The sequence below is a fragment of the Canis lupus genome, chromosome 15 (assembly GCF_003254725.2).
Source record: "Canis lupus dingo isolate Sandy chromosome 15, ASM325472v2, whole genome shotgun sequence".
Classification (NCBI taxonomy): Eukaryota; Metazoa; Chordata; class Mammalia; order Carnivora; family Canidae; genus Canis; species Canis lupus.
In genome coordinates this window covers 6490068-6500388 of record NC_064257.1, presented here as the reverse complement: position 1 = coordinate 6500388, position 10321 = coordinate 6490068, and the positions used below count along the sequence as shown (strand labels likewise).

The following is a 10321-nucleotide window of genomic DNA, read 5'->3' as shown; positions in this document are numbered from 1 at the left end:
TTGGAGAACTGAATGCTCCAACAAATAAGACCCCAGACCCTGGGCTGACTCTTTGGCTGCAGCCTTATGAGAGATTCCTACAGAAATTGTGAGATAACAAATGTGTATTATTTTACGTCCCTAAGTTGTGGGGTAATTTGTTATGCAGCAAGAGATACTTTATACAGATGAATTTTTGAGAAGCTAATTAATAAATCATCATACAAACCAATGTAAGACAGAAGGTCGGGTCTAGATTGGCACAGTGAGTCTCGGAAATCATATGCATGTACCTAACCCCATCTGTCAGAACCATCTGAGGAGCCTAACTCAGTCTTTTGCAGTCAGGGCACCCTTCAGGGAAGTGGTGGCTCTAGGGCAGGGTTGAGTAGGAGTGTGGTGGGGAGGGAGGGAGCATATGTATCCCTCACCATCGATGCCTACCGCCCCCTATCTTCAGGCCCAAAGGTGCCTTAGGACAAGGGTAATCCCATAAGGTGCTGTCAGGCTGAGGCCAAGTCTCCTCCGTCAGACTGAGAGGCCTCTGAGGAGAAACTCTTTGCCACCCCCATCAGCCACAGCAGGCTGGATTCCTCCTCCCCGGTGACTCCCCCCTCCATCGGTCTCCTCGCTCCCAGCCCAGAACCCTGCTTATAAGGGCAATTCAGATGGTGTCGAAAAGGGGCCACCAGGCACTGGGTGCAACAGAGACACAAACTCAAGAAATGCATTTCGCTGCCCCAGTTTATTCACCCTGGCTTGGCCCAGAGACCAGGTTCAACATGCAAGGGTGAGACACAGAAGTCCCCAGGACCATTGCTTCAGCCTCAGTCCCAATACCCTTCACCCCCCCCACACCTGTCAGGGATAGAACTCCTGAGAGGCAGGAAGAGTACCCGCATTTTGCAGACAGGGAGACTCAGCATCATGCCTCTGCTCATCTACCAGGATCCTGCATCCTCATGGCTCCCAAAAGCAAAGCAGAGCCCCCGGCTGCTTTAGTCCTTGGTTGTCCCCAGAATTCACCCACTCTCCGTTTCATGGGAACCTGTCAACCCCCGCTGAAAGGGCCATGCAGTGACCGAAGGGTGATGACCCAGTATCCTGAGAGTTTCCAGGGGCTGCGCTGCTGGCCCCCCTGTGCGCCCTGGAAGGCTGACCACGGCTCCTCTGGGCCCAGGCAGCCCGACCGCCGGAAAACAGGCCAACCGAATCTGACCTCCCGCGACGCTAAAGCCGGAGGGGGACAGCAAGTAGAGGCACAGAGACGAAAGGGAGCTTTCCTTCCCCGGCAGTCTTGGAACACCTTGTCCGGCCCTCGCAGGCGCGTCAGCACATTCGCTCTTATCAGAAGCTTCAATCTATATGACCTGCAACAGCTCCTTGGACGTGGAGAACATGGAGAAGCTGGTTTGTCTCCAGGTGGTAGTTTAGAATCCGCATTCTCCTAGTCCTCACAGGGTCTGCGGCTGTCATCTCCCCTCCCCATCTCCCCCCCCCATCTCCCCCGTGCCCTGAGGCAGAGTCCAAGGGGGACAGTCCTTTATCTTCTCTGATCCCCATCCCCCCGTCCCTGCCCCAGTGGCCATCACCACCCCCAGCGCCCCTCCCTCATTCTAAGTCTCTACCAGTTGCCAAAACTGTGGCCAAAAAGCCGTGGCAGGCCGGAGCAGCCCCCACACCTCCCACAGCGACTCTACTATCGGGGGACAATGGCCCTAGTAGAGCAAAGTCAGAGGGAGAGAGCAGGGGGTGGCCTGGGAAACCTCAGGGGCCTGGGTCATCCACACCCGCACATATGACTGCAGGCGCCCCTCCTCTGGACCGATGGGACCCTGTGGAGAAAAGAAGGCTGGGGTTGGTGATGGGAAACACAGGGTGGGGAGGCCCCAGAGAAGCAACTGAGTACGGATCTGTAGATACTTGCTTAGGAGTTGGCCTGCAAACACACATGCTCCAACTACACACTTCCTGGGCCTGGCCCTGCACACGCAAAGGCACTTTCACATACACCCACCACAAGCCCACACACTCAAACTCACTCATCTGCACACACACCTTTTGCATATATATCCTCGCTCACGTACACATATGCACAAGCATACCTGTTCACGCCTACATATACACACTCACGCCTTCCTACACGTGTGCTGTAAACACATGTGTATGCATTCACAAGTAGGCCTGCACCTAAGCTGGCTTTGTGGACACACGGTACACAGGTGCTGATTCACACAGGCCTGGCTGCACGTTAGCACATACGTCCTCACTTTTGCTTACCTGCACTCACGCCAGCCAAGGATTATGTACTTACTTGTGCGCAACCCCACACATGCCTGCAAATATATCCATGTACCCCTGCCCCCCTGTGGAGGCACACCCTTAGCCCTGATCCTGGGGCCCGGATGGGGCCACCCTCTGTTGGAGGCAGCGGATGAGCTCCTTCCGGTTGTCTAGGATGGTGTCGAAGCTCTCCTGCAGACGGGTCTGCTGGTCAACCAGCTGGTGCTGCAGGCCGCGGATCCACTGCAGCAGGGCCAGGCGACGGTACATCACCAAGTGCACGTGGTGCTTCTCCTTCTCCTGCTCTTTGTAGCGCTCCTGAGCCTGCAGCTGCCGCACCGCCTGGGCCACGGAGGGCAGAAGGGGATCCTGAGGGCCCGGGCCCCGAGGGGTGCCGCAAGCGGGCTCAGGACTGCTGCCGCGGCTGCTGGTGCTCAGGGAGCTGCTGGCGTAGCCATTGTCCTCCAGGGGGGAGCAGACGGTGCTGGCCCCACTCATCTTCTCGAGCTTGGCCCTAGGGATCTCCTCCCCTTCTGGTGGGCTGCGCACCTCCCCCTCGGCAAGTCCAGGGGCCTGGAAGGCCTGGTTGTCAGAGGGCAGCTTGGAAGAGCTCCTCATCAGCACGGGCTCCCCTTGGCCTGGCATCCCATGCCAATTCTCATTGGCGTCTTTGGCACTCGCCAAGAAGTTCAAGTTGCTGTCTGGCTGGAGCTCAGGCTGACATCCTCCAGGCGGGGCCCCAAGGAACTGGGCCCCCTCGGCTACCCCTGGCCGGATGGCAAACATCTGGTCTGCAAAGGGGAAGCAGGAGAATGAGTTAGAGTAGGACTGGGTCGGGGGTGGGGAATGGGGTGCCCCAAGTCGTGGCAACCTCGCTGCCGGGGTGCGGGGGCAAGGCCGCGGGTGGGGGCCAGAGGCTCCACTTCAGTCCCTTTCCCTCTGACAACACCTCCCCTTGTGGCTCTCCTCCCCTCCCCTCTCTCTGTTGGCTCCATCTCCAGCAGAGGCTCTTCTCAGCCCCCTGAGGCAGATTGTCTGCCCAGGACCTCATCTTCTTTTTTTTTTTTTTTTTTTTTTTTTAATTTTTATTTATTTATGATAGTCACAGAGAGAGAGAGAGAGGCAGAGACACAGGCAGAGGGAGAAGCAGGCTCCATGCACCGGGAGCCCGACGTGGGATTCGATCCCGGGTCTCCAGGATCGCGCCCCGGGCCAAAGGCAGGCGCCAAACCACTGCGCCACCCAGGGATCCCAGGACCTCATCTTCTGCTGGAGCTTTAAGCACCATCAGGTGTTGGCGACTCTCAGATGTGTCTCCAAGCCCCGATCCAACTGCTATCCGACTCTGCAACCAACCACAGGCTCCCCAAATTCTGCATGTCCCAACCAGCTCTCCCTCTCCAGTGTCCTCAGCAAAATGGCCCACCCTCCATTCAGTCACCCTAGCCAGAAACCTACGTGCATCCTGGGCTCCTCACTCAGCTGCCTTCCCCCATCTCGCTGGCCACCAAATGCTGACAATTCTTCCTCTAAAAACCTGTGTGTCATGGCCAACATGCACATGACAAAATGTGCCAGAGTGGCTTGGCATCAGGGAAATACACATCAAAACCACAACGAGATCCCACCCCACACCGGTGAGAATGGCTAGAATGAACAAGACAGGAAACCACAAATGTTGGAGAGGATGTGAAGAAGGGGGGACCCTCTTGCTCTGTTGGTGGGAATGGAACTGGTGCAGCCACTCTGGAAAACTGTGTGGAGGGTCCTCAAGAAGTTACAAATAGAGCCACCCTACGACCCAGCAATTGTACCACTGGGGTATTTACCCCAAAGAGACAGATGTAGCGAAATGATGGGACACCTGCACCCCAAAGTTCACAGCAGCAATGTCCACAGTAGCCACACTGTGGGAGGAGCCACGATGTCCATCAACAGACGATGGCTAAAGAAGACGCAGTATGCAGACGACGGAATATGGCTCAGCCATCAGAAAGGATGAATACCCGCCATTTACATCGACGTGGATGGAACTGGAGGATGTTGTGCTGAGTGACATAAGTCAACTGGAGAAAGACAATCATCATATGGTTTCACTCGTATGCAGGGACCATAAGGGAAGGGGGGGAGACTGAGTGGGGAAGATTTAGGGAGGGAGACAAGCCATGAGAGAGACTCCTGACCCTGGGAAACACACAAAGGGGTGCGGAAGGGGAGGTGGGGGGGCATGGGGTCACTGGGTGACGGGCACTTGATGGGATGAGCACTGGGTGTTATACTTTATGTTGGCAAACTGAATTTAAATAAAATAAAATAAACAAAAATAAAAAATTGTATGTGTTCGCAGAGATCAACCCTCACTTTCTCTTGGTTCAGGCCATTTCTTACCCGGACCTACTGATTGCCACAGCCTTTTCACTGATTTCTCTGCCTCCAGTGAAAAATGTAAACGTGGTTTGTCGTAGCTCCGAGCTATGCGCTCTCTAAACTGCTAACCGTCCAGGTGGCCTACGGGCTGCGCTTCTAGGCCCTTGCTCACCCCTCCAGACCAGCCCCTTCCACTCTGTCTCCCTCACCACCCAGACTGCTCCAAATATGCCGTGAATATGCCGTCATCCGCTTCGCAGGATTCCCTGGCCTCTGGTACCCCACCCTTCCCTTCCCCTGTAAGCTTCTCCCTTGTCCACCCAGCAAATTCCTTTCTGCACCTGAAAGCCCGGCCCTCCTCCCCGCCCCTCTCCAGGCTGTGGGGTCAGCCTCCCCCACCGCCCCAGCAAACAGAGACAAGCCCAGTTAGATCCCCCCCCCCCCCAGGGGTCCCTGCTGCACCTGAACACAGGGCTTGGTTTCGTGTCCCTGGAACATCGTTGATGGTCAGTAACTGCCTCTATTTAGTTGTCTCAGTTTTGGACAATCTGGAGCTAGCAGCCTGAGCGTGAGGCCCCTGGACTGGACACGTGGGTTCTTCTATGTGCCATTGTCCCAGGAGCCAGCGAAGCAGCACCAAGCAGGTGTCCTCGCACAGCTGCGGAGGGACTCAATGGGGGAGGAGGACTGCAGCCGGAAGAGGGAGCCAGCTGAGCAGGAGTCTCCAGCCCCCACCCCCATTGCCAAAAGCCTCTCTCCTGACCTTGTGCACATCCCTCCACCTCTACTATCTTGTGACCCCCCAGCTCGTCCCATCCCGAGGCCCCAGAGGGAGGGCATATCACCCCACTCTTTCCTCCCCAATAACCACTTTTACCAAAATTAGGGTTTCAATTGACAAGAGGTTTCTGTCCACCGCAAATTGGCTGAATTGGGGAGGATTAGAAAGCTAGAGGATGATGGGCAGCCCAGGGCCTGACCCGGGAGACCCGGGGTCGAGTCCCACGTCAGGCTCCCTGTGTGGAGCCTGCTTCTCCCTCTGCCTGTGTTTCTGCCTTTCTCTCTCTCTAAGAATGAATAAATAAAAAATTAAAAAGAAAAAAAAGAGGATGAGTGAGAATGAGGGCCAGTGTAAGTACAGCGGGCACTAGGAGGTCTATGTGGGTGGCAGGGCCCTCCTTACACCCTGGGGGTGTAGGATGGTGCCCCTGACCTATGCCCCCACCCCCAGCAGTCTTGGAGATCTTCCCCGCCCCAAGATTTTCTCTTTTCCTGGGCTGGGCAGGACCACGGGGGAGGCTGAGAGGCGGTGGCTGCGGTGCTAAGGCTCCCGGGGTTCTCAGAGATGGCAAGATGGGAACCCAAACACCCCAGGATCAGGCTTCCCTCCAAGCTAATCTGCCAGTCGTTGGGTGTGGGGGGGAGATAGGGGTGGGGGGACAGGCGCTGGGCTGGGGGAGGCCTCCCTTCCTGCCCTGCCCTGCGGAAGAGGGCCTCCCCGGGAGTCTGAGGACAGAGACCACCCTTCCCGAAGCTTCAGCGGGAGGCAGCCCTGGCGGAGGCTGCGACCCCGCCCCCTGGGGCTGGGCCCCCAGCCTCCCCTCCCCGCCCCTCTAACCCCCTCCCTTCCCCTCCCTCCCCTATCCCCCCTCCCGGAGCTGGGCCCCAGCCTCCCCTTCCCTCCCTGCCCCACCCACCCCGGGGCTGGACCCCCAGCCTCCCCTCCCCGCCCTCTCCCTCCCCACCCCGGGGCTGGACCCCCAGCTTCCCCTTCCCTCCCTGCCCCCCCCCACCCCGGGGCTGGACCCCCAGCCTCCCCTCCCTGCCCTCTCCCTCCCCACCCCGGGGCTGGGTCCCCAGCCTCCCCTCCCCGCCCCCGCCCTCCCCTCCTCCCTCCTCCCCTCTTCCTCCTCCCACTCCCTCTCCATCCCTCCTCTCCCCCCGCTCCCTCCATCCCCCTTCCCCCCACCCCGGGGCTGGGCCCCCAGTCTCCCCTCCCCTACCCTCCTCTCCCCTCCCCTCCCCCAGACTCACGGCCTGGACGCGCGGCCGGCGCTGCTGGCTGTGCTCCCCGGCCGGGCGGCGGAGCTCGTCCCTCGGGGCTGGGGGCGCGGCGGGGGGCGGGGGTCCTGGGTCGGACCTGGGGGGCCCGCGGGGCCGGGCGCGGGGTGCGGGGCTCCGGGGCGGCGCAGCGGCGGCCCAGGCCGGGGCTCGGGAGGCGGGGGGGGGAGGGGGGGCCGCGGGGGGCGGTGGCGTCAGCGCGGCGGGGCGGGGCGGCCCGGCCCACGTGGGCGGTTCGGGGTTCGGGGTTCGGCCGAGCAGCCCGCGCCCCGGAACCCACTCCCGCGCCGCCGCAGCCTGGCCGGGCCTCCCGCGCGGTGATGCATGGGCTGACTGCGCCCCCGGGCCCCTCCGTCGCTGGCGTCACCGCAGATACAGGGACATCTTTCAAAAGGACGATGGGGTCACGTCAGCAGCCTCCCGGCAAAGCCGGTCAGACTGGGTAAACCGAGGCGCAGCTCGGGTGGGCGGCAGGTGCGCGCCCGTTCCCTCTGCCTCGACCTCTCGTCCCCTCCCCACGTGCGCAGCCCTCTCCAGATAGACCCCTCTGACCTCCTGGGCCACAGCTTGGGCCTCCTGGACCTCCTTCCCTTTTTTTTTTTTTTTTTTTTTAATTTTTTAAGTTGGATTTTTTTTTTTTTTTAACATTTTACTTATTTATTCATGAGAGACACAGAGAGAGAGAGAGAGAGGCAGAGACACAGGCAGAGGGAGAAGCAGGCTCTGTGCCCTGAGCTCTTCCCCGCTTCCACCTGCTGAGGCCTGCACCCCCTCACTCCCCTCTTCCTAGGAGGCCACGGGAAGGGTTGGGACCTGGTTTCCAATCCGAGAGGATGGAGCTGGGTGGAGTCGGTGCTGACTCTAATGATGAGAAAGCACTAGCAGGTGTTGAGGAAGTTCCAGCTCCTCAAAATAAGTCCCGGGACACATTTCGGCCTCTGGGCATCCACGTGAGATTCTAGGGGGTCCCTTCCATACCCCACTTTACCAAGCAAAGCAAGCAACTGGCTACACCTCCTTCATGTCCTCCCCCATTAAAAACAAAATAAAACTAATATAGATTCATCTTTGAATCCTAATACCTCTTTTTTTTTTAAGATTTTATTTATTTATTCATGATAGTCACACAGAGAGAGAGAGGCAGAGACACAGGCAGAGGGAGAAGCAGGCTCCATGCACCGGGAGCCCGACGTGGGATTCAATCCCGGGTCTCCAGGATCACGCCCTGGGCCAAAGGCAGGCGCCAAACCGCTGCGCCACCCAGGGGTCCCTGAATCCTAATACCTTTTAAAATACTCTGGTCTTTCCCTCATCTCTATGACTCCCCCCCCCACCGCCCCTCCATCGTTTGCTATTTTTCAGACCTCAGCCCCATTTCTACATCAGGTGCTGAAGCCTAACTAGTCTTGTTTTTTCCCTCACTCACTGCAAGCTCCCCTTGCCTTTAACCAGGTGACCAAGGGGTCCTCGCTCTTTAGGACCTCGGCGGTCTGGAGTCATGTGGGTCTTCCCGCACCATACAGCTGTGTCAGATAGGTAGTTGTTCCGTGGGCCCAGAGCCACTCCCCCTGGCCTCTCCCGTGGACTCCATCTCTCCCAGATCTAACCGTGTGGCTCCAATGGAAGCCTGATGAGCCCAGGGATGGGACCCCCACTCCAGGTGGGTTAGTGTCCCTCTCTGGGACTTTCTGAAATAAAAGGAAGAAGAAGCAGGGAAGACATGAGGGCAGGGCTGCAGCAATCACAGTCCCTGCATGGGAGTCAGTGGGCAGTAGGAGAAAATGATGCTCGCACACGGAAGTGGAGACAAAAGGTGGAAGTCCTGGTGATGTTCCGGTCCCTGCTTCCTGAGGCCTTTCTATATATTCCCATAAGGTCCCTCTTTTGCCAAGCCTAACTTGAGTGGAATTTCCTTCACTTGGCAATCAAAGAATCCTGAGTAACACAAGAGCACACGGTGCTCAAGGGGGTGCCCCACTGGGTCCCTCTCATGGACCTCTCAGCCCTCATTCTAGGGTAGCCACTCTGCTTCCCTGTGGGAGCCCTTATCAACCCAGCTTACACTGGGACCTCCTTTGAAATGCAGTGGAATCATGGGGGTGTCCTATCCTTAGAGACATTTCCCCCAAGCCACTGAAACCTCCTGGTCTGTAGGGGCTACAATGGAGGAGGCAGGAAGCAAACTCTTGGAAAAAGTCATCAGGTACAACCACACGTACCTCTGCCTTTTCATACAGACTGGCTCCAGATGACCAAGAAGTCTATGCCGATTGTTGACGTAGAGTCTACTGTACTCTGTGGGGCAGCACACGGCCTGGCTCAGCTGACGCAGCCATTGGCCTTTGCGGTGTTCTAGAAAGCTACTCCTTCCTAGAGAACACGATCTCTGCACAGTCGGGTGAATTCCAAGGGCGTCGGATTGTGGTCTCTCTCCTTAGTCAAGGGTAAAGCTGTGGGACAGGCCAGCACCGTGTAGTTAGGGCCGCAGGTGCTCAGTGGTCCTGGGCAGTCCATCGTTTACAAAAGCCGGGAGCCTTGAGAACCAAAACCCCCAGGAAGGCAGGGCAGCCACGTCTGCGTGATCACAGACAAGCAGATGTACACGTGTGTGTGATTCATTCATCAGAAGATTCCACAGTCAGGATGCCGAGGCATCAGTCATTCGATGTTAAAAGCGAGCATCTGTGGCTGTGTCCCCCCCGGCTACATAGATGGCAGGGGGCTTGATGGGCAGGGACACAGAAATCCCCAGAGATGGCCAGCAGCGGCCCGAATAGGCCAGCCCTGGGCAGTGGGGACAGGTCCTGGACAGGCAGGCAGATGTCAGAGCCAAGAGAGGCTAGCAGGGGGTAAGTAGCCAGATCCAGGTTCGAAGGGCCTAGAGTGTCAGGCAAGGGTGGGGAGGAGTATTTCTACCCCCGGAAATAGGATGGCGTAAGAGCTCCTCCTGTGGAGGGTGAGGGTAGGATTAAAAGGTTTCAACCTCCTGGACTTCACTCCTCTTGTCCATTCACCCCCTGCAGCAGGGCTGTGCTGAGGGGGGACTGGGAGCAGAATCAGAACTGGCAGGTCCCCCCACAGCTCCAGGCAAAAGGAGGGAAGGAAAGGCTCCACAGAGGGCCTGCTTGAGCCAGGCTTTGAAGGATAAGCAGAAGCTCCCCAAGAGAGAGCGGCCAAGGCCCGGGAGACCACGTGGTGTGTATACCTGGAGTGTGGCCAGGGTGGCCCCGGTGGGAGGGATGTGGGGGGAGGACGTGAGGCTACAGTGGGCCCAGGTGTGAGGGGCCTGTCCCCCCCCCCCCATTCCTGCGGGCAGCAGGGGAATACCCCACAAGGCCGCAAGGCTTCGGCGGCCCAGCAAAGGACAGGCATCTGTGGGGCGGGAAGCTGTTGCTTCCTGCCTTGTCCTGTTTCCCTGGGCCCCCATCACCCCCTAGCACCCCGGGGATTCACCAAATCAAAGCATTTTCAACTTTGCAGATTAAATCAAGACGATGTGCCTTGGACACGGTAAAAGCACTGTGATTGTGAACATCGCCCCTTGCACTCCCGGTCTAGGCCCGGCCGGAGGACCTCTGAACCATCGATGTACCCGGCGGTCGGGCGGTTGGTCGGGAAGGCACATGAGAAG

At 58.2% G+C, this 10321-nt stretch overlaps 1 protein-coding gene across 4 annotated transcripts; it reads right to left on the bottom strand.

Moving 5' to 3' along the window:
• Positions 1-705: 705 nt before the first annotated feature.
• Positions 706-6804, bottom strand: C15H1orf216 (chromosome 15 C1orf216 homolog). 4 transcript variants are annotated; one of them, XM_025419954.3, is made up of 3 exons: positions 6664-6804; positions 2360-3053; positions 706-1814 (listed from the first exon to the last, which is right to left on the bottom strand). In XM_025419954.3, exon 2 carries the CDS (start codon positions 3046-3048, stop codon positions 2362-2364), a length of 687 nt encoding a protein of 228 aa, XP_025275739.1. In that variant the 5' UTR covers positions 3049-3053; positions 6664-6804; the 3' UTR covers positions 706-1814; positions 2360-2361. The 4 variants fall into 4 exon arrangements, with proteins under 4 accessions (XP_025275739.1, XP_048950328.1, XP_025275737.1 ...); XM_049094371.1 differs by lacking the exon at positions 6664-6804 and adding exons at positions 4092-4328; positions 5092-5398 and having other exon boundaries at positions 706-3053; XM_025419952.3 differs by having other exon boundaries at positions 706-3053.
• Positions 6805-10321: the final 3517 nt, after the last annotated feature.